This window comes from Pangasianodon hypophthalmus, chromosome 23 (genome assembly GCF_027358585.1).
Source record: "Pangasianodon hypophthalmus isolate fPanHyp1 chromosome 23, fPanHyp1.pri, whole genome shotgun sequence".
NCBI classification, from domain to species: Eukaryota; Metazoa; Chordata; class Actinopteri; order Siluriformes; family Pangasiidae; genus Pangasianodon; species Pangasianodon hypophthalmus.
In genome coordinates, this window is record NC_069732.1 from 5,360,500 (window position 1) to 5,385,086 (window position 24,587).

General features: G+C 37.8%; 1 protein-coding gene across 1 annotated transcript; it reads right to left on the bottom strand.

Moving 5' to 3' along the window:
• Positions 1-1,388: 1,388 nt before the first annotated feature.
• icam5 (intercellular adhesion molecule 5) lies at positions 1,389-24,228 on the bottom strand. The gene is made up of 21 exons (XM_053228677.1): positions 23,917-24,228; positions 19,426-21,823; positions 17,147-17,321; positions 14,480-14,752; positions 14,002-14,334; positions 12,428-12,688; positions 11,945-12,277; positions 11,635-11,862; positions 11,307-11,534; positions 10,224-10,478; positions 8,481-8,732; positions 8,054-8,386; positions 7,689-7,916; positions 7,361-7,588; positions 6,278-6,532; positions 4,534-4,785; positions 4,107-4,439; positions 3,742-3,969; positions 3,414-3,641; positions 2,321-2,575; positions 1,389-2,152 (listed from the first exon to the last, which is right to left on the bottom strand). Exons 3-21 carry the CDS (start codon positions 17,199-17,201, stop codon positions 1,956-1,958), a joined length of 4,755 nt encoding a protein of 1,584 aa, XP_053084652.1. The 5' UTR covers positions 17,202-17,321; positions 19,426-21,823; positions 23,917-24,228; the 3' UTR covers positions 1,389-1,955.
• Positions 24,229-24,587: the final 359 nt, after the last annotated feature.

The window sequence follows — 24,587 nt, forward strand, 5'->3', positions numbered from 1 at the left end:
ATTAGATACGTAGTACACTATGTAGCGTGGAGACGGCTTTGCGTTACGCGCTATGCAGTTATACCTACATAGGGAGTGATGAATCATTTTGGTTTCGGCCAGTGGACATCAGTAAGCAAGGATGCTGCACGAGCTGTATAGTTGCTGGGTCTCAAACTTGTTGCAGCCATGGATATGTGTGAAAAAATATGATCTTAATCAAATTATTTTAAAAAATTAAGCACATTGGGCAAATATATACCATGGTTTTAAGATGTGTAAAATGTTGAGTCAGTGTTTAAAAAATTGTAAACATTTTCCATACACAACAGCATCATATAAACAACACTTGTCCTACTTTCATTAAGTTTATGAAGTTTATTAGTCAAGTTGACACTATTTACACTCCATTATAATTTACTAATATGTAAATGTATTTAGTTTAATAAGCTTCAAATGAAGAAATTAAAGAACGTACAACTAGAAGAATATACAACCATGAAATCAGAAAATGTACAACAATGAACTAAAATGTACAGACATGACCTAGAAAACTTTTGGAATTAGAAATTGTACAACTGTGAAACTAGGAAATGTACAACTATGGACTAGAAAATGCAACTATGACCCAGAAATATACAACTATAAAATTAAAAAATATTCACCTATGAACTGAAAAACTATGAAATGAGAAAATAGACAATTATTATTGTGACTGGCATAAGTTTAAACCCCAATACAAGTAATAATAAATAGGCCCTAAGTTTAACAACTATTCATTTGCAGTTGATAGTAGTAGCTGATATTATAGTTTATACCACAGCGCATGTTGTTGTTTAACAAAACAAAATGTATAATCGCTGATGTGGTGACGTTTTTTTAGGAGACATATTTAACATTCATGGAAGGAGTCTGGGTTGTAAGTGCTTTGTAAGAGTCAAAGTTTCCCAGCATGGGAAAGTCTTCAGGTCAGAGGAGTTTACAATTTCCGGTTTCTTGGTAAAATGACTGGCTACGTTTTTTGAGAGAGAGATAGAGAGAGAGGCTAGTGAGAGAATGACTGTTTATTGCAGCTATAACGTAGATGAGAACAGGAACTAACTTGCCTCTCAGACATTCCACAACATTAAATCTAACTATAATCAGTTAAAACGTGTGACGTCATTTATTAATAAGTTAAACATTGGAATCGTTGGCAAATCGCTGTGGTACTAATGGAATAACACACTCCAGACGGTGCTGTTATATGAAAATAATGCACTCAGCTGCACGTCCTGCCGCATCACAACCCCCCCCCGGTGTGCACTGTTTTCGTATAACAGCACCCTCTGTCGTGTGTTATTCCTTATTTGGCAGTAGTTGATATTGATCTCCATTGTCATCACGTAAATAAACACAACCTTTATCCATTTCTAAAGCAGGACCAATTTATTCACAACCCATATCATTACAAAATACATTTAAATTTCACACAACGTCTATACAAAAGGCTGTCATTTGATGGTTTGTAGGTGGGCTAGTCTTAACTCAGGCAAATTTACTATTATATATCTGTCCATGCCATTTCTTTTGTTTCTGAGATACTGCTTTTAAATACGTAAAAATGCGGCATGAAAGACAACCAAAAACATTTATATATTGGCCCTGTCACACCAAACAGATATAATGTGAGCAGTAAATTAAAAAAGCTATCTTAAATATACATCAAACGATTTGCAAAGTTTAAAAAAATTACACAGAAAAAGACAGTTTGAATGAGGTTCATCATTTGTTGAGTGTATATCCAGATTTGTGCCAAAGTGCATAGAACAATGAAGTCACACTGATTTTTATATACATATACTATACACTTAAAGATTTTTTTTTTTTTTTTTTTTTTTTTTTGATACCTGCTGAGCTCAAAGAAACTATTCTCCACAGTCCTTGGGTATGAAGCACAAATGCTTATCCAATTGTAAAATCACACAGAGGTACCTTTACCCATGTTCTGTTTTTGTTGTCATACCTTGTCCATCATTCTGGTTCAATAGTGACATATGGACTGCACCATTAGCCTGTATGTTGTACCTTCCAGATCGTCTGTGTTTGACATACATCCTAATTCCAAACATAATAATTAATAAAATTAATAATAAAAGCAGGGACCAAATTATTGCTGTTCGAAAGTTGCTTTCTGAAAAGAAAATGGAAAAAAGACATGATTCAGATTAGTCAGTACTGCATCCTACAAGAATGTAAATTTTTTTATAAATTAAATTAGTAAAACTAAAACATTTGTCAATGTTGATTACATATGGTGATATTTTCTAGCCCACATTTACACTAATGACATCAGACTTACCTTCTACAGTCAGTGAGACTGTCCTTATGTCACTCCCGTGGTCATTCCTAGCAGTGCACGTATATACACCAGCATTAGCAGACATGGCTTTAGAAATTTTTAGCATTGCCTGCCTGCTCCCATTGGCCTTATTGTGATTTTGAAAGCTCCACCTCACTTCAGGCTCTGGATTCCCTTCTGCAGTGCAGTGCAGAGAAATGTCGTTGCCTACCTTCACCACTACTGAGGGCTCGACATGCTGAATTTCTGGACCATCTATGGAGAAAATTTGATACTGTAACTGAATCACGTTCATGTCACAGATACTGAGCCTAAAATGTAAGTTTTTTTTTTTTTTTTTTTGCTCATGAAATCAAAGAAATCAAGGTGGGACATTTCACCCCGGACGGTACGCCAGGTCATCACAGGGCACCTTGCGCACTCACACAATCCAAAGAAGTGATATAGAAAAATGCAATACAAAATATACTATTATATGCATAAACCTGTGATTTGCCTTGCAGAATTACTGCTCAAGCTGCTGTAAAGAATAACACATGATGTGCCGTGCTGTTTTAGAAAAATTCTAGAAGCTCTCTAGAAGGCTTTCCCTAGTTGCGAAGAGACTACTTGTTAAATTTGAACTGCATGTTTCCATTTATATTAAAGTTGGTAAAGTATTCCTGTCCTTTCCAGGTTTTCAGAACTTTTTAAAAATTAACTTGAACACATTTTTGAGGCTCTAGTGGCTTCCACAACTATCTGTTCATCCCTCTGTTCTTTGTTCTGGTTGCTGTTATCTCTGTTGATATGCACTTGATATGCATATGCATCTTTTGCCGATATCTTCCTTAATTTGGCTGTATAAATTTGCCTTATACCACTTCTCAAAAGACTGGTACTTCCCGTATATGTTAAACAAAATTAGGAAATCAAGTACCGTTTTTAGTTTCATAGCCTGTAAAGTTAATGCACTTTTTGAAGCATCTGCCATACATGTCACTGTGATTGAGTTGTTACTATAGCAACCATAACATTTTAAAATGACAGATGACAAAATGACAAAACAGAATTTAAGATTTAACAGTGCTGTGTATAATAGAAAAGAACTTACACAGAACATTAATGGTCAGACTGTGTCGTTCAATGCCATGCTTATTCACGGCTGTTATCACATATGAGCCGCTATCTCCCCTTGTGAGAGTTTGTAGAGGGTTCACCGTTTTTCCAGCTTTTTCCCATGTGATGTTTGCTAGAGGAGAAGCCATAACTGAACATTTATCTACGAAGGAGTCATGCTCTCTTCCCTTATAACTTGCAGGACACTTAAATGTAGGAGCATCTAAAAAGAACAGAGACTGCTATTAGTATCAACTTCAATAAATCTGTAATCATAAAGCAATTGACGATATCCACAGAGTCTTTATAGCTTTTCCACTCACACTCCACTGTGATCTTTGGGACACAGAATGAACTTCCCATTACATTAGAGGCAATGTATTTATACTGGCCCGAGTCACTCCTGCTGAGAAGCGTACTAGAGCTGACTGGTGAGTTGTCTCGATACCAGGTGATATTTGGAGATGGGTTTCCCGTAACATTATAAGGATAAGAGTTCAAAGGGGTATTTATCATAGGAGTCCAATCTGAACAAGCTATTACAGGTTTGTCTGAAAAATAGACATAAACCAATGTGAGAAAAAACATTTCTTTTTTAGACTGAAAAAAGTAAGTGACTTGGAAAAGTGCAATTTTAAAATATACTGCTGCAGATGTATAAAGCCTAAAGGCTCTGTGAAACACTCACAGTGCACTGTAATGTTGAGAGGATCTGATGTCACTATAGGACGAGGTCGAGGTCCTTCTGGTCCCAGTTTCAGTTCTGCCTCACATCTGTACTGAACTCCATCATCATCTTTGCTTGTGGAGATCCAGAGTGTTTTAGAATAGTTTACTGGGGTTATAGAGGAATTGTGATCAGATTCTACACTTTTCACTAGATGTTGTCCTTTGTACCAGTTCACAGTGAGGAGATGAACAGGAGCAACATTCTGAACATCACACTGGAGCTCGTACTGGCCGCCTTCAATCATCGGTCCTGTGTGACCCACAGTGCTGATGGAAACCTGGTCTGGACGCTCTGTGGGGAAAGAGTAGAAATTCTATCATACTGTGTATGCAGGACAGGGCATAAGTTATTATATCTCAAAGCCAACAGGTAAGATACAACTCACTGTAAACAGTAACTGGGAGACTGAGTTCGCACTGCTTGTTTGTGTTGATGTAGCAAAGTGGTTCTATGTCCCAGTGTGTGAGGCTCTCTACCCTCCAGGTGATGAACTGGACATCGTCCACCATGTCTACTGCTCCCTCCGATGCCTCCCAGCCCATGCCATTGTGATTGATGGTTGTGGAACAGTTAGCTGAGGCTGAAGCACCAAACTCCACAGCTAACTTAACAGGCTGAAGTTTAATGGGACAATCACCTGCCAAAACATATTGCTCCATTTCAATCATTTTACTATTAAAACTGAGAAATGATACTATTGATGGAGAAAGATACTTTTGGTCATTTGTTTTGAATACATTTTTGAAAAATTTGAAACATTTTAAAAATGGCATGTTAATAACATTTCTCATATGGTTTTAAGTGTCACCTACACCTGGGTTTTGTTTTGTGAGATTTGTTCATTTTTTTTAGATACATGTTCAGTTTAGTCAGTATGGGTTTCCTCCAGATTCTTGGGTTTCCTCCCTTTTGCCAGAAGCACACCAGTAGGTGAACTGGATACTATAAATTGCCCCTACATGTGAATGAGTGTATGATGCATGGTGCTCTGTAATGGACTCCATCCAAGGTGTATTCCTGCCTCGCAGGTGAGACCCTGACCAGGATGAAGCAGTTATTGAAGCTGAATGAATGAATGTTCAGTTTACTTTCCAAGCATATTCTTTTACAGCTCATTGAGCAGGATGCCCAAGAACAATGTCTCAAAATGACAAACTGACTTACTGACTGTCCATTACGTTGAATGTCACAGTAAATACATTCCTTTGCTGCCAGAAAGATGGACAAGAGTACAACTGTGTTCATTTTGGGACAGCAGCACCTGCATACAGGAGCCTTAAGTGCTGTAAAGTTGCACATGTATCACCTTTCAATTGATTTACTCCTTCCAAAGCCTCCTGGACATACGTAGGCATGATAAATGTTGAACAATAAATATAATCTTTGTTTTTAATTATAATAATACATTTTATTGTATAGCTTATATTATAATAATCAATTTACAGCAATCTGGACTGATGTGCCATCCTGAGTTTTGTTTCTGCCTAACGTCAGAGTGTTCCCGGGATAGGCTCCAGATCCCTGACCAGGATAAAGTGTTACTGAAGATGAATGAAATATAATGATCTAATCTGTGAATTGCCTGAGCTGTTTCTGAGCACAAAAAAGCATTCCAGGAAAAAAAATGTCAATACAATAAAACATCTAGCGTGTAGGTGCCTAAATTGAAGATTTTATGGGATAAGGATTTGTACATAGCTGGCTAGTTAATACAGTTTCAGGATGTTGTTAAAAAAATTAAGCTAACATTACATGTTTTGGAAAAAATCTGCCCAGTTTGAAAGCAGCTATCAGTTTCCTGATATTCCACATGAAACAAATCTGGAAACGTCCATTTTTCAAGCAAGAGGATAAGGTAGGGTGTGGGAATTTTTAAAAACATTTTTGCATAACAGTAAATCCAAGCATATAATATATGAGTATTGTAACTAGCTAGCATGTGTAATATTAGCTGCCTTTCCACTGAGCTTGGCTTTTGGTAAAGAAATATTCTAAATTTCTGTTACAGAACACACAGGATAAACATGCTGAAGTGGTTATCAATCTCACACCACATTTAGTAGCTAACAAATACCATCTGATTGCATATATTCTCTTGACTTCATTTACACCAGTGACATCAGACTTACCTTCTACCCTCAGTGAGACTGTCCTTGTGTCACTCCCGAGGTCATTCGTAGCAGTGCACGTATATACACCATCATCATCAAGCGAGGCTTCAGAAATTGTCAGTGTTGTTTGCCGCCTCCCAGTGACCCGAGTTTTACTTTGAAAGCTCCATGTCACTTCAGGCTCTGGATTTCCCTCAGCAGTGCAGCTCAGAGACACGGCTCCACCTTCCTTCACTACTTCTGTTGAATTGTCTGGCCCAATTTCTGGGCCATCTGTGGAGAAGTTTTACACAAGCAAATCTCTAATATAATGCTGTGTATGTAGCTGTAGTATAGCTGAATAGTCATGAATATATTTGAAATATCAAAATCACACAACACAAACAGCAACGTGCATCTGAATGTTAGAATATATTTGAATTTGTGTCCTATAAAAATTATAAAAAGCTCTCTGTCTTTTTACATATTAGTCCACTGTAAAATACATTTTTAAATAAGGATATATCACATATAAGTGATAATGTTCTACAACATTAATTGTAACTATAAAGGGATAAAAAGTATGAGGTGTCATTCTTTAATAAATTACAAATTATAATCATTGGTAAGTGGCTGTGGTATAAGAGGAATAAAGCACTTGCTCTTACAGGTAAATAATCCACGACAGGGAGTTACTTTTACCACCCTAAAGTTGATTATTTTCCTATAACAGCATGTTTTATTCCTATTTAACCACAGCCATTTGACAACTATTGCAATTTCCTATTTATTATAGAACTACACATCATACTCTTTATTCATTTATAGCTACTATTAATGTTGTGGAACATGATCACTTATGATACAGCAGCTATATACAGTCATTTCTTCACCAGCCTCGCTTTTGTCTCTTTCTCTCTATTGAAGATAATACAAAAATTTAAATCACAGCTCGTCATGTTACCATGAAAAAACGAAGTGCAAACTCCTAAAGACCTTCCTATAGTGGAAAATTTACTGACTCTTACAAATCACTGACACTGCAGACTCTTTACATAGATGGAAATCTTCACCATGTATCAAGAATTCAACAGCACTGTGGTATAAAGGAAAAGAACTTACACAGAACATTAATGGTCAGACTGCGTCGTTCAATGCCATGCTTATTCACGGCTGTTATCACATATGAGCCGCTATCTCCCCTTGTGAGAGTTTGTAGAGGGTTCACCGTTTTTCCAGCTTTTTCCCATGTGATGTTTGCTAGAGGAGAAGCCATAACTGAACATTTATCTACGAAGGAGTCATGCTCTCTTCCCTCATAACTTGCAGGACACTTAAATGTAGGAGCATCTAAAAAGAACAGAGACTGCTATTAGTATCAACTTCAATAAATCTGTAATCATAAAGCAATTGACGATATCCACAGAGTCTTTATAGCTTTTCCACTCACACTCCACTGTGATCTTTGGGACACAGAATGAACTTCCCATTACATTAGAGGCAATGTATTTATACTGGCCCGAGTCACTCCTGCTGAGAAGCGTACTAGAGCTGACTGATGAGTTGTCTCGATACCAGGTGATATTTGGAGATGGGTTTCCCGTAACATTATAAGGATAAGAGTTCAAAGGGGTATTTATCATAGGAGTCCAATCTGAACAAGCTATTACAGGTTTGTCTGAAAAATAGACATAAACCAATGTGAGAAAAAACATTTCTTTTTTAGACTGAAAAAAGTAAGTGACTTGGAAAAGTGCAATTTTAAAATATACTGCTGCAGATGTATAAAGCCTAAAGGCTCTGTGAAACACTCACAGTGCACTGTAATGTTGAGAGGATCTGATGTCACTATAGGACGAGGTCGAGGTCCTTCTGGTCCCAGTTTCAGTTCTGCCTCACATCTGTACTGAACTCCATCATCATCTTTGCTTGTGGAGATCCAGAGTGTTTTAGAATAGTTTACTGGGGTTATAGAGGAATTGTGATCAGATTCTACACTTTTCACTAGACTTTGTCCTTTGTACCAGTTCACAGTGAGGAGATGAACAGGAGCAACATTCTGAACATCACACTGGAGCTCGTACTGGCCGCCTTCAATCATCGGCCCTGTGTGACCCACAGTGCTGATGGAAACCCGGTCTGGACGCTCTGTGGGGAAAGAGTAGAAATTCTATCATACTGTGTATGCAGAACAGGGCATAAGTTATTATATCTCAAAGCCAACAGGTAAGATACAACTCACTGTAAACAGTAACTTGGAGAGTGAGTTCGCACTGCTCGTTTGCGTTGATGTAGCAAAATGGTTTTATGTCCCAGTGTGTGAGGCTCTCTACCCTCCAGGTGATGAACTGGACATCGTTCACCATGTCTACTCCTCCCTCCGATGCCTCCCAGCCCATGCCATGATGGTTGATGGTTGTGGAACAGTTAGCTGAGGCTGAAGCACCAAACTCCACAGCTAACTTAACAGGCTGAAGTTTAATGGGACAATCACCTGCCAAAACATATTGCTCCATTTCAATCATTTTACTATTAAAACTGAGAAATGATACTATTGATGGAGAAAGATACTTTTGGTCATTTGTTTTGAATACATTTTTGAAAAATTTGAAACATTTTAAAAATGGCATGTTAATAACATTTCTCATATGGTTTTAAGTGTCACCTACACCTAGGTTTTTTTTGTGAGATTTGTTCATTTTTTTTAGATACATGTTCAGTTTAGTCAGTATGGGTTTCCTCCAGATTCTTGGGTTTCCTCCCTTTTGCCAGAAGCACACCAGTAGGTGAACTGGATACTATAATTTGCCCCTACATGTGAATGAGTGTATGATGCATGGTGCTCTGTAATGGACTCCACCCAAGGTGTATTCCTGCCTCGCAGGTGAGACCCTGATCAGGGTGAAGCAGTTATTGAAGCTGAATGAATGAATGTTCAGTTTACTTTCCAAGCATATTCTTTTACAGCTCATTGAGCAGGATGCCCAAGAACAATGTCTCAAAATGACAGACTAACTTACTGACTGTCCATTGCATGGAATGTCACAGTAAATATATTCCTTTGCTGCCAGAAAGATGGACAAGAGTACAACTGTGTTCATTTTGGGACAGCAGCACCTGCATACAGGAGCCTTAAGTGCTGTAAAGTTGCACATGTATCACCTTTCAATTGATTTACTCCTTCCAATGCCTCCTGGACATACGTAGGCATGATAAATGTTGAACAATAAATATAATCTTTGTTGTTAATTATAATAATACATTTTATTGTATAGCTTATATTATAATAATCAATTTACAGCAATCTGGACTGATGTGCCATCCTGAGTTTTGTTTCTGCCTAACGTCAGAGTGTTCCCAGGATAGGCTCCAGATCCCTGACCAGGATAAAGTGTTACTGAAGATGAATGAAATATAATGATCTAATCTGTGAATTGCCTGAGCTGTTTCTGAGCACAAAAAAGCATTCCAGGAAAAAAAATGTCAATACAATAAAACATCTAGCGTGTAGGTGCCTAAATTGAAGATTTTATGGGATAAGGATTTGTACATAGCTGGCTAGTTAATACAGTTTCAGGATGTTGTTAAAAAAATTAAGCTAACATTACATGTTTTGGAAAAAATCTGCCCAGTTTGAAAGCAGCTATCAGTTTCCTGATATTCCACATGAAACAAATCTGGAAACGTCCATTTTTCAAGCAAGAGGATAAGGTATGGTGTGGGCATTTTTGAATACATTTTTGCATAACAGTAAATCCAAGCATATAATATATGTGTATTTTAGCTAGCTAGCATGTGTAATATTAGCTGCCTTTCCACTGAGCTTGGCTTTTGGTAAAGAAATATTCTAAATTTCTGTTACAGAACACACAGGATAAACATGCTGAAGTGGTTATCAATCTCACACCACATTTAGTAGCTAACAAATACCATCTGATTGCATATATTCTCTTGACTTCATTTACACCAGTGACATCAGACTTACCTTCTACCCTCAGTGAGACTGTCCTTGTGTCACTCCCGAGGTCATTCGTAGCAGTGCACGTATATACACCATCATCATCAAGCGAGGCTTCAGAAATTGTCAGTGTTGTTTGCCGCCTCCCAGTGACCCGAGTTTTACTTTGAAAGCTCCATGTCACTTCAGGCTCTGGATTTCCCTCAGCAGTGCAGCTCAGAGACACGTCTCCGCCTTCCTTCACTACTTCTGTTGAATTGTCTGGCCCAATTTCTGGGCCATCTGTGGAGAAGTTTTACACAAGCAAATCTCTAATATAATGCTGTGTATGTAGCTGTAGTATAGCTGAATAGTCATGAATATATTTGAAATATCAAAATCACACAACACAAACAGCAACGTGCATCTGAATGTTAGAATATATTTGAATTTGTGTCCTATAAAAATTATAAAAAGCTCTCTGTCTTTTTACATATTAGTCCACTGTAAAATACATTTTTAAATAAGGATATATCACATATAAGTGATAAGGTTCTACAACATTAATTGTAACTATAAAGGGATAAAAAGTATGAGGTGTCATTCTTTAATAAATTACAAATTATAATCATTGGTAAGTGGCTGTGGTATAAGAGGAATAAAGCACTTGCTCTTACAGGTAAATAATCCACGACAGGGAGTTACTTTTACCACCCTAAAGTTGATTATTTTCCTATAACAGCATGTTTTATTCCTATTTAACCACAGCCATTTGACAACTATTGCAATTTCCTATTTATTATAGAACTACACATCATACTCTTTATTCATTTACAGCTACTATTAATGTTGTGGAACATTATCACTTATGATACAGCAGCTATATACAGTCATTTCTTCACCAGCCTCGCTTTTGTCTCTTTCTCTCTATTGAAGATAATACAAAAATTTAAATCACAGCTTGTCATGTTACCATGAAAAAACGAAGTGCAAACTCCTAAAGACCTTCCTATAGTGGAAAATTTACTGACTCTTACAAATCACTGACACTGCAGACTCTTTACATAGATGGAAATCTTCACCATGTATCAAGAATTCAACAGCACTGTGGTATAAAGGAAAAGAACTTACACAGAACATTAATGGTCAAATTGTGTCGTTCAATGCCATGCTTATTCACGGCTGTTATCACATATGAGCCGCTATCTCCCCTTGTGAGAGTTTGTAGAGGGTTCACCGTTTTTCCAGCTTTTTCCCATGTGATGTTTGCTACAGGAGAAGCCATAACTAAACATTTATCTAAGAAGGAGTCATGCTCTCTTCCCTCATAACTTGCAGGACACTTAAATGTAGGAGCATCTAAAAAGAACAGAGACTGCTATTAGTATCAACTTCAATAAATCTGTAATCATAAAGCAATTGACGATATCCACAGAGTCTTTATAGCTTTTCCACTCACACTCCACTGTGATCTTTGGGACACAGGGTGTACTTCCCATTACATTAGAGGCAATGTATTTATACTGGCCCGAGTCACTCCTGCTGAGAAGCGTACTAGAGCTGACTGGTGAGTTGTCTCGATACCAGGTGATATTTGGAGATGGGTTTCCCGTAACATTATAAGGATAAGAGTTCAAGGGGGTATTTATCATAGGAGACCAATCTGAACAAGCTATTACAGGTTTGTCTGAAAAATAGACATAAACCAATGTGAGAAAATATGTTCTGTTATATGTGTGTGAAGTCTAGAGCATCTATGAAGGACTCACAGTGAACTGCAATGCTGAGAAGATTTGATTTCACTATAGGAGGAGGCTGAGGTCCATTTGGTCCCAGTTTCAGCTTTGCTTCACACCTGTACTGAGCTTCTTGTTCGTCTCTGCTGGCGGTGATCCTCAGTGCAACAGTCTTATTACTAGGAGTTTTGGTGGGCAATTCTGAGAATCCTCTGTTTTTCAATAAGTGGTCCCTGTTGTACCAGGCAACAGCGAGGACGTTTACAGGAGCGAAATTCTGAATGTCACACTGGAGATCATACTTTTTGCCTTCAATCATCGGCCCTGTGTGATTCGGGATGCTGATAGTCACCTGATCTGGAAGCTCTGCACAGAAAAATGATTTATCTGCCTTCAACAACCTCCTTCTATATACAGTATTTTGTACTTGGATTTGTAACAGTTTGTGGTCCACATATTAACTGGGACAACCAAAAATTTACTCACCAATCAGTAAATCAACACCTTGATACTTACTGTAAATGATCAGCGGGAGATTTTTTTTGCATTGTTCATCCAGGGTCATGTAGCACACAGGCTGTATTTCCCAGTCAGTCAGATTGTCTGTTTTCCAGGTGATGGTCTGATTATCAGGACCCGACACATTTCCCAGTGGAACCTTCCAGCTCAGATCAGTGTCGTTGGAGAGGGAACGGCAGCCCACTGAGACAGGATCTCCATATTGTACCGCCAGCTCAGGAGGGTCCAGCTCAAGGTCACGGCAATCGCTGGATTGTGCTATTGATAGGATTCATACAAACATAGTGTGTGCTGGGCTCTGGCTCATACAGTTTAAAATACTACATAGAGCTCGTTATTCCAGAGCTCGGTTTTCTAAAATATCCGAATGTGTCCGAATATAGACAGATGTGACAAATGGCATGCCTCCCCGTGCAATTTGAGCCACACGTTTTTCTCATGCCCAGCTTTGTATTGCTACTGGCTTAATTATGTTACCATAATGATGTACTGAAAATTATTGTTCTGTTGTGCCCTGCTGAAGTAGTATTTGGTGTTCCCAAGGAGTGGAGTCAGTTTAATTATAAATAGTTAGACATTTTAGCATTTACACCTTAATTGGTTCTACGCCATCTTGTATTTAATTGGAAAGCTAACAAACCCCTAGCTATTGGGCAGTGGCTCAAGGATAGGATGTCATTCCTTAAATTGGAGAAAATTACATATTCACTGAAAGTAACTGTGATAAATTCCTGGACAGATGGCAATCATTTATGACCTACTTCAGTTCATTACAAACTCTGTCCCCTGACTCACTTTTCATCTGATTTTTTCCCCTTTCTCTCTTTCTTTGTTATATGAGTGGGACTTTGTGTTAATATGTTTGAATAGGGGAAGTAATTGCGAATAATAGGGTAATAATAATAATCTGTTTGTTTAAACTATTGTTTTCTGTAAAAATGTATCCCATCTTTACTGCCTACCTCCATTTTCCTCAATAAAAAAACTGGAACATTAAGTGGTAATAAAACATAACCACTTCAAGTTGATGTTTTATTTCTGATCCTAAACTAATCATTAATAGTTAAGCATTAAATGGTAACTGTTGTTACTTATCCGGACTTTTTGTATCAAGGATTTTATGTAACTAGTTTTTTTCTAGTAACTAAAATTTTATGTAACTAGAAATATTAGTATACTACTCCTGGGATAAAGTTAAATTTCTTTCATAGCTTGACAATTTAGGACCATAGAGGAAGCGATGTTATCCTTCTAGTTTTCTTAGAAATAATCTTCTTTCTTAATTGCTCTCTTAGTTGTTTACCAGGAAACTTTCAGGCACAGAGAAAGCCACAACTGAACATAAGTCAATCAAATTTAGGATGAGTAGAAATGTTGTCCATCAATACCTACTGTAAAGCTGACATTCATTAAAATAACCGATGACATACATATAGCCTGTCAGACATCCAACATTAAAGGAATACTTCAGTATTTATTTCAACCAAATTTTAATCTACTGGATCTGTAATGAATATGTAAAAATGCTTTACAATCTTTGAAGGAGATAAAACATTCTGTGGAGCACTCACTGGATAGGGTAATGTTGAGAGGATCTGATGTCACTATAGGTGGAGGCAGAGGTTCTTCTGGTCCCAGATTCAGCTTTGCCTCACATCTGTACTGAACTCCATCATCATTTCTGCTGGGGAAGATCTGGAGTCTGGTGGACTGATTCACTGGAATCTTGGTGGAAAAGTCAGTAAAGCTTATGTTGCTCACTAGATCGCGTCCTTTGTACCAGTTCACGGTGAGGAAATGAATAGGAGCAATATTCTGAATGTCACACTGGAGCTCATACTGCCTGCCTTCAATCATTGGCCCTGTGTGATTCACAGTGCTGATGGACACCCGGTCTGGAAGCTCTGCCCAGAGAGAAGATTGTTATCTACCCGCTGCCTCTTTCCGCACATAATATTTTTGCATTTGTAATATTTTGTGGTGCACATATTCGCTGTGAACCAAAGTCTTACTCACCAGTAAATCAACACTTTATTATTGGATACTTACTGTAAATGATAAGTGGGAGAGTTTTGTTGCATTGTAGATCATCCAGGGTCATGTAGCACACAGGCTGTATTTCCCAGTCAGTCAGATTGTCTGTTTCCCAGGTGACGTTCTGATCATTAGTTCCGTACACATTTTCCAATGGAGGACTCCAGCCCAGACCTTTGTAGATAGAGGACCTGCAACTCACTGAGACAGAATCTCCATATTGTACCACTAGCTCAGGAGGGTCCAGCTCAAGGCCACTGAGATCAGGAGGGCAACCTCCACCCACTTCTAGGAACATTCAAAAGGAAAAACTTATTGGGGTCATTCTCAGAAACACAGCTGGGCCATTGTCAGAAACACATTCACATTCAAGAGCTTTCTCGACATAGGGGCTTATTTAGAGCCAGCAACTCAACTTCAAATGTTGTGTCAATATTTACACGTTACTCGTATTCACGAAAGTTACTCGTATTCAGCGCTGAATTACACACATGCTTAACATGATTTTCTGAGCATCCCATTCAGATGAGTGAAAAAAAAAACCTTTTTGTGGACTTTAAAAAGATGATACAATTGATTGATTGATTGATTGATTGATTAATTAATTAATAGTTTTGGGTTTATTTATAGCCCAAAATATGTATATATTTCAATGTGATGAATTGTGGTTACATAAAACTGTCAGCCTGTGGTCCTGGACTTAATACTGCTCCTCCCTCAAGCCGATATTGTTCAAGAAGAAGCTTAAGTTCAGACTTGCACATAACTGAGACACGCCTCTGTTTTACAGCAGTGAAAGAGCTTGGTGTGATTTTTGACCCCAGTCTCTCATTTGAAGCTCATGTAAATAATATTACTAGCATAGCCTTTTTCTATCCCAGAAATATTGCTAAGATAGGAATAGGAATTACCTCCAGGTTAGACTACTGTAATGCATTGCTGTATGAACGTTCCAGTAGGTGCATAAACAAGTTCCAGTCCGGAATGCAGCAGCCAAAAGTCTTACTAAAACCAAAAGATATGACCACATCACCCCTATCTTAGCCACATTGCATTGCATCCTAATAGAATTTCTAGTATTACTAGTATTATTTTATTATAAAATACCACTAATAACCTATAAAGCACTAAATGGTCTCGCACCGCAGAGTAGTAGCTAGAATTTTTTTTTAATAATTTTTTTTTAATAACACCACAGCAGGGTGCAGATCTTGTTTCTTACAAAGCCTAATAGTTACGGAACAGTCTTCCAATTAATGCAGGACTCAGACACAGCCTTATTCTTTCAGTCTAGGTTTGTTTAGTCATTTGTTTAGTCAAGCCTCTTGTGAATTGCCTTTCTCTTAGGTAAAGGCTCAGATACGGTGTGTTCATGGGCATAGAGAGTGGTAATCTAGGATGTTTGGATGCTTTCGCCACCAACATTATGATTACACTTAATGAAAACAGTTTACGCCCAAATCTCATCCATTATTCAGGGATAACTTCACTCGAACACTATAGACTTAAAGCTAAAAATTCTAATGAAATTAAAAATTACTCTGATGTCCTTTCAACACACTTACCACTGTTTGACTTTATAGTATACAGATGTAGAAGAGTACTGACTCATAATCACACCATCCGGTATCACCCAGAAGAGGATGGGTTCCCTTTTTTACACTGGTTCCTCTCAAGCTTTGTTTCTCACGTAATCTCAGGAAGATTTTCCTTGCCAATACCATTTTTGGCTTACTCATTAGGGATTTCCGTATTTCCATGAAGCTGCTTTGTTATAATGTCCATGTTATATAAATAAAACTGAATTGAACTCCACCCCAAATGCACAAATGCCACACAACTATCTGACTAGCACTTTAGTCTGTAGTTATGTCTAAGGTTTGAATTCAGAGTCAGTATTTAATCCTCAGTACATACACTTAATTCAGCACTGAATATGGCCGTGACAGGGCATGTTGGTCTACATCTACTAGATTTTCACTCTCCCTCTCTCTCTTTCTCCCTCTGATGAAAAGTTTATAACACTACCTCACAAAATCCTACTGTTCTAATAGAAACCTGATACAAGATAAGCAAGATATTGGGAATACTCTTTTACTAAGTGACATGCTGTATTGTGAAATTACACCCATAAAGGCATGATTTCCGCTATGGTCAGAGAAGGTGTGTTTTAGCAGCGTTTGCATCATTTTGAAAGTGTCACCAGCCACGCCCCACGCCTCTTCGAGTCCAACCAGCTCTCAAATGTATTTCAAACGTGTTAAATAAAAAAATTAATTCGCTAAAGTACATCTTCTCATCCCGGACAACAGAGAATGAGTTTTTAAATAGAAACTTGCACATATAAAAGAAATTTACATATCATCCCTTGGTACGAGCTAAAATTTGTCCTGTCTCTAAAGGCATCATTTTCAACTGTGAGCACATGTCAAACAAGAACATTTACTGCAATAGGAAATTTAACCCTATCAGTGGGTCCAAGCATTCTTGCTCTTAATTTTTGATTCTTATTCAAAGTTACTGTATAATACGCTTTCAAATAAATAGCTGAGCAATAAACATTAAGGGCAGAAAATAAGCAAAATATTTAAGTACCACGTGCTGAAATCTACAACTCTCATTTCAGATATGTTATGACACAACGGAAAGAAATACACACAAGAAATGATCTTGCAGACTTACCGCAATATATGAGTGCAATAAGGACCAGGCTGGTTAGCTGTGTAAGGTACAGCATGGCCCGATTTTACCAGAAGACCCACAGGTGACAAAAGTGATGATGATGACGATGATGATTAAAAAGTGTATGTATCCAGCAGTGACTCCAGATGTGGCAGAAGTGAAACAGTTCTCCTGTCTGCATCAAGCATAAGCATGCACTGAGAACGTAACTGAGGGTGACAGCAGGAAATCCTGTTAGGTGATCTAATCGGAGGAAGCTATTCTTTCTGAGGAAGAATGGCCGTTGAGTGATTTCTCAGAAATAAAACCAATTTCACCTTTGGCGCATTTCAAGAAAAAGTGTGCAGTGTTACTACCGTTCAAAACTGCATTTCACTACAAGCTGGAAATATATATTTTACAAACATAAAAGTTTTCAGTGTTAGACACCTTAGTGTTTGGGGCTGTTTAGGTTTGAAATTTTTTTTTTACAGTGAAAATTTACAGACATAAACTAAACATACATACAAAAACACTAATACTGTACTAATTATACTAATAACAGTAAATCAACACATAACATGCAATATACAGTCAGGTCCAGAAGTATTTGGACAATGATGGAGTTTTTGTGATTTTGCCTTTATACACCACCACAATGGATTTGAAATAAAACAATCAAGCTGTAATCAAAGCTCTATTTTAAGAGGTTCCACAAAAATATGGCATTTACCATTTAGGAATTACAGCCATTTTAAGCAAAGTACTTCCATTTTCAGGTGCTCAAAGGTATTTGGACATTTGACTGACAAGAAGTTAATTGACCAGGTGCGGTCCATTCCCTCTTTACTTCAAGACAAATGAAGCAGATTAAAGGTCTGGAGTTGATATCAGGTATTGAGTTGGCATTTGGCAGCTGTTCAACTGGAGCTACCAATGTGAATTCCAAGGAGATCTCAATGCGCAGAATCCTTTCCTTGGTGAAGAAAAACCCCTTCACAACATCAACAGAAGTCAAGAATACTCTGGAGAAGGTAGGCGTGTCATTGTCAAAATCTACAATCAAGAGACGCCTTCATGAATGTAAATACAGAGGGTTTACAACAAGGTGCAAACCACTGGTAACATTCAAGAACAGGAAAGCCAGATTAGACTTTGCCAGAAAACATCTAAAAAAGCCTCCCATGTTCTGGAATAAGATTCTTTGGACTGATGAAGCCAACATTAACTCGTACCAGAATGATGGGAAGAGAAAAGTATGGCAAAAGAAAGGAACAGCTCATGATCCAAAGTATATCATATCATGTGTCAACCATGGTGGAGGAAGTGTTATGGCATGGGCATGTATGGCTGCCGATGGAACGGGCTCCCTGGTGTTTATTGATGATGTGACTGCTGACAGAAGTAGCAAGATGAATTCTGAGGTGTATAGGGCTATACTCTCTAGGACGCCGCTTCACAGTGCAGGTAGATAATGACCCTAAACATACTGCGAAAGCAACTCAAGACTTTTTGAAGGCAAAGAAATGGAATATTCTTCAACGGCCAAGTCAGTCGCCTGATCTCAACCCAATAGAGCTGCTTTTCACTTACTGAAGACAAGACTGAAGACAGAAAAGACCCACAAACAAGCAGCAACTGAAGGTGGCTGCAGTGAAGGCCTGCAAAGCATCTCCAGGGAGGAAACTCAGAATTTGAGTTTTGAGAACATGGGCTCCAGACTTCAGGCAGTTATTGACTGCAAAGGATTTTCATCCAAGTATTAAAATGATGGTTATATTTACAATTATGTCACTTTGTCCAAATACCTATGAGCCCCTGAAAATGGAGGTACTTTGTTGAAAATGGCTGTAATTCCTAAATGGCTGTAATTCCTAAATGTCATATTTTTGTGGAACCTCTTAAAATAAAGCTGAAAGTCTACATTTCGATCACATCTTGATTGTTTTATTTCAAATCCATTGCAGTGGTGTATAAAGGCAAAATCACAAAAACTCCGGACCTGACTGTATATACAGTACATATATGTATAATGGAATTCTTTAAGCAGCAAAAAGAAAGTCATTGCATACATTGTGACTGGCCAGCTAGCTAACTTAGCTAACTTGACAGGAGTTCTGAGAGAATTTTTAAGTCATATTCATAAATGTTCATGATCTTTGACTGCTAACACTGGATAGCATTCTATCTAGTGATCTACTGCAAATTAAAGGAGATGGAATCCAGTGAGAAGTATATTTATTGTTAAGAAGGGTTAAGTTTGAAAATTTAATATAAAAAATTCACTAATGCTTCCCTACCTCAAGGTCAAGTGTGGTGAAAGCTTTGCCAGGAGAGCAAGTCGCCAGCGGTGCCCTGGTCGGATCCTAGTCTCTCTCAGGCACTATGTGGAAGCTGTCGTATCCTCCGAATGCCTGCTAGCCCTGCCAGTCCTCCATGTGCACTCGGAGCTTGTAGGAAGCCTGTGAGGTCAGCTAGCAGAGATTCTCCAGAACCCATGCAATACTCACCATCCAGATTGTAAAAAGCAGAAATTTCACATTTTTATGAAATTTAAACATGATATCATAAATTACCTTCAGAGTTGTTAAACGAGTAAGAGAGAACACAAGAGTAAATAGAAAACCTCAGAGCCAATTTAGTCTTTGAGACTATCATGGATGGATTAATTATGAGTGCATAAAGAGGTTCAGAGCCATGCTCTAACCCATCCCCGATGCCCTGACATATACACACACTGGTTTGAGATTATTGGCACAAACAGAGATTTCCCAGGTACATTTTGATTCAAATATGCTGTGTTGTAAATTATCCTCCATTTGTTAAAAGTTTACCATTTACCATTTCAACAGAAGCCATTAATTAAGTAAGGCATGTAACATTTTGGGGTGTGCTGTAATGGAAAATAATCAATGACTAATGTGATGTGATGTGGACCGAACACAAAGAAAAGTTACTGTTATTACCCCAAAGCTGATTATTTTCTAATAACAGCATTTCCTGACATGTTTTATTCCATACACCACTCACTAAAAAATATTTAATTCATTAAAGAACAGAACGTCAAACTTTTCATCCATTTAGTTAGAAACAAGTTAGTTCCTATTATAAAGATTAGTTCCCTTATCAGCCTCTCTTTCCTCTCCCTCTTGGAGTTAATAAGACACAAATCATTCAGCTTGTGATGTTACCAAGTAACCAAAAATCCTAAACTCCTGAAGAGTGAGTCAGAAAAGGAAAGTACCTCTGCTACACATTGTGTAATTCACTCTAAGGGTTGAAACTGCTTGCCTAAAAATGTATTTAGGGTGTAGTAGGGTGCTATGTTGCAGCAAAGTGTTTTCACACATTTATCAGTTTCATTTTCTAGCATTAGCCTACATAAAACAGGCTCAGAGAAGATCACATTGACGCAATGCACGCAACCTCAAACCATGGTTTTTCAGTATCACAGGCTGCACTGTTTGCAAGCAACCTCGACAAACAGTGAGTCACATACAACCTACAGTCACTATAACAACCAAAACAACAGCAACGCCGTAAAAAAAATATTATTTCAAATAAAATACAAGCTCATCCACATATACTAATGTACACTTAGAAAGAAGTAAACTGCCAAGCACATTTACAGTTTACTTTTGATATACTAGCATATCTATGCATACTTAGAGAGAATAGTAGGTTCTAGAAAATCTATATTTATTTCACTGATAAGTATGCTTTATCTCTCAAGTAGGTCCAAAGTATGTATAATATAGACAATATATAACATAACAAACCCTAAGAAAACTTTCAGTATTCTATGATACACAGTATGTACTCATGTACTCAATGAACTTACAGTCCATTTTATAATGTCCTAACGTATACTATATGTGGTCAGAAAGAACTGAGCAAATTGAGACATCAGCAAATTGAGACAGTGTGCCAAACCATAACCACATTGACAGAGTGAAACTAAAATGCACAGCAATACAAGAAGTAATCTTTGTCAGTTTGTTTATGGCACTTCTACAGTACAGTGAGATGGTATATACAGACCCAGTGATGAATATGTACAGCATTATGAAGGAGGTGCAATAAGGATAGAATTTTGAAAAACAAAGAAAAGTCATGAGGAGTAAAATGAAGAAGAAATATTTAAGATTCTGCACTGTTTCTATTTCTCTATTCAACTTTAAGCAAAGTTGTGGTACAGCTCCTTCGCACAAAAATCTCTCTATTGAAGCAGGTGTTCATCAGGAAATGACTAAATGGCTTTACAAATTTTAAGCATGTGTGGTGGAAATAAAATCACATTTAAAACCTGTCATAAGAGTAGCATTGATGTTGTGATAGTTATTTGTTCTTAAATATGTAATGTGTTAGCTGCATGGAAACAGTCAGTTAGGTCCCCAAACATGGTAGACCTGCATGCACTTGCATTCTAGGACTCTATAGATTAATTTATTGCATATCTCCATTAACTAATGGTTGGAATAAACTTCTGTGGATAGAAAGAAGGTGAGCTGAGCCAACCTTCCGATCTCAGTTCCTGATGAAGTTGACAGAGCCATCCAGTCTTCTGTGGATGATGGCCCAGCCTCCCTGAGCGTGGCTCTGGTTACACCATGCCTGGAACAGACAGCTGGAGTTGCGTGGACGCAGCAGGTAGATGCCACTGGTGCTTTCAGTCCAGGGCATGCTGGCAGTCTTGCCCTGCAACAACAGAGGCCATAATTGCCAAATTAATGATATTATTCTTATTAACCCATGAAAGAAGCTGGCACTGTTAATAGACCACAGTGCTGTTGATTTCTCAGATCTGATTGGCTAGAATGTTTATTTTGATCAGCAGCTCTGACAATAGTGTCATTCTTAAATAAATAAAAAGAGCAAAAAATAAAAAGAGCACGCCCTGTTATATTTTATTTCTCACTTTTTCAGTGCTTATTTAGATGATGCATTGTGCATTTTTCAGTTTTTGTATTTAATCATTGAATTCATTATAGTTCATTTGCATTGGGCTGTTGCAAGTTTTCATGTCTTTTTTAGTATTTAGAATACAGCAGGGGACAGAGATTTTTCTTACAAAGCCCCACAGTTACAGAACAGCCTTCCCATGAGTGTTCGGGACTCAGACACAGTCTCAATCCTTAAGTCTAGGCTGAAAATCTAGGCAAGACTTTTTTGTTAATAGCTTTTCTCTGAGGTAAAGGCTTGGTATGGAGATATGGAGGGTTCATGAGCATATAGCGTTTTGGTAAACTTGGTTGTTTGGATGCTCTCCCTGTTTCTCTTTTGAGCTACACTTTAACTCCTGCTGCCTACTCCGGTCCTGCTTGATCCATCTTGATGCTCTTCTGCTTGGAGCCTCCTTAAATAATAACTCATATTCACACTATGCGGTGTCGCCCAGAAGAGGATGGTTCCCTTCTAATCTGGTTTCTCCCAAGGTTTCTTCCTCTTGTCATCTCAGGGAGTTTTTTCCCTTGCCACCATTACATCTGGCTTTCTCAGTAGTGGTTTTAGAGTTAAATCTAAAACCACATCCAGATGTTTTGTAAAGCTGCCTTGTGACAATGTCCATTGTCAAAAATGCTATATAAATAAAATAAAAATATTTTTAAATAAAATTTTACGAGAACTCCACTCTGCATATCCCACTCAACTGTCTCCCTAGCACTTAAGTCTGTAGTTATCGCTGAGGTCTGAATACAGAGGGGGGCAATGTCAGAATTAAATCTTCACTACGCACACCTCACTTCAACACTAAAGACGGCCCTGACAGAGCAGGACTGGCAAGTAGAGACATCATATTGTCTTGATTGGTTGGATGTTGATCTACATTTACTGGATTTCCTCTCTCTCTCTCTCTCTCTCTCTCTCTCTCTCTGTCTCTCTGAGCTGGTATTCTATAGAAGCTACTAAAATGTGATGAACTGCACCAGATATTACAATGAGAAGTTTAAATCATTGAGATCGCACCTTTAATGAAAAGTTTATAACACTACCTCACATTTGATTTACAAATTTCTCAGAGATATGTAATGTGTAAAAATCATAATGTTCTAATATAAAGAGGATACAACATAAGCAAGATGTTGCTGTTTTTTTTTTTTTGTTGTTGTTTTTTTTAAACTTAGTGACATGCTGTGTTGTTAAGTTACACACATACGCGGTATAGCCAAAAGTTTGTGGACATCTGACCATCACACACACATATGTGGTTCTTCCCCAAACTGTTGCCAAAAAGTTGAGAGCACACAATTGTATAGAAAGCCTTTGTATGCTGTAGCATTTACAGTTCCGCTTTACTGGAACTAAGAGGCCCAAACCTGTTCCAGCATGACAATGCCCCTGTGCACAAAGCGAGCTCCATGAAGACATGGTTTGGCAAGTTGGAGTGGAAGAACTCGAGTGTCCTCAGCAAAGGGGGACTAAATCTTCAATGGGATGTTCAAAAAGCATATATGAGTGTGATGGTCAGGTGTCCACAAACATTTGTCCATATACTATAGAATGTTATTGGTATTGGTGTATGAGCCTGTTTAAGTTAAAAAGATTCATTTAGAGACACAAACTACACATGAATGCAAAAAAGTTAAAGTCATGTAAAAAGTAACTTTTATTACTTATCTAAAATTGTTAGAAGACTAATTTTGTTCTTATTATTTACCTGAAAACATTTAATCATGGTACGTTTGCAATATTTAGCATTAGGTAGAATTTGAATTGCTGCCAAGCCAATTATGTTAGTTACTGGAATCGATGCTAGTTTAACGTGGCATTAGCAAAGAAAACAGGCTAACCTGTGGAGACAAGCTTTGTCCTGTCCTGTCAGCAGTAGTACAGTAAAGGGGAAAAAGGTGGGGGCGATTCCACAGACCCTGAGGAGACACTGGGGTTAAGGGAACCTTAAGGTAACAAACATTTTTGAGGAGAATGACAGCGGTCCATTAACCTGTCAGGTTATTTCTACTAGTGGCTGTGTGTTAAATTTGGAAGGGCATTAAAACAGGAAGCATCTGGGCTGGTCCGTGACTCACAAATATATTCAGGGGCTTTTGCTTCTTGCCTTGTGGTTTAACAGTCACGAGCAGGCTTAGAGCAACTTTACCTCTTAAAGAAATTGTTCACAAAAAGCCTAATTAAAAAATATTTATCCTGGAATAAATGACGTGAGACAAAGCGTTAAATGCAGCCATTTTACTTTTTTTCACTGATGCACTAAAAGTAATAGACTGGTTTTGTCACCTTTAAATTTGCATTTGAAATTTGGACAAACACAAATTCTAATTTAATTGAATGGATGTGTTTAATCACTTGATAGTGCTAACACATTGAGCCGCCATGTCTACGCCGGAATCAGTGTTAAACTCCAGTTCCCAGAATGCACCATGGCCTATTATCATGGCCAACATGGACTACAGATCCCAAGCTTCACGCTCCATGTCATGTTTATACTTACCTGATTATTGAT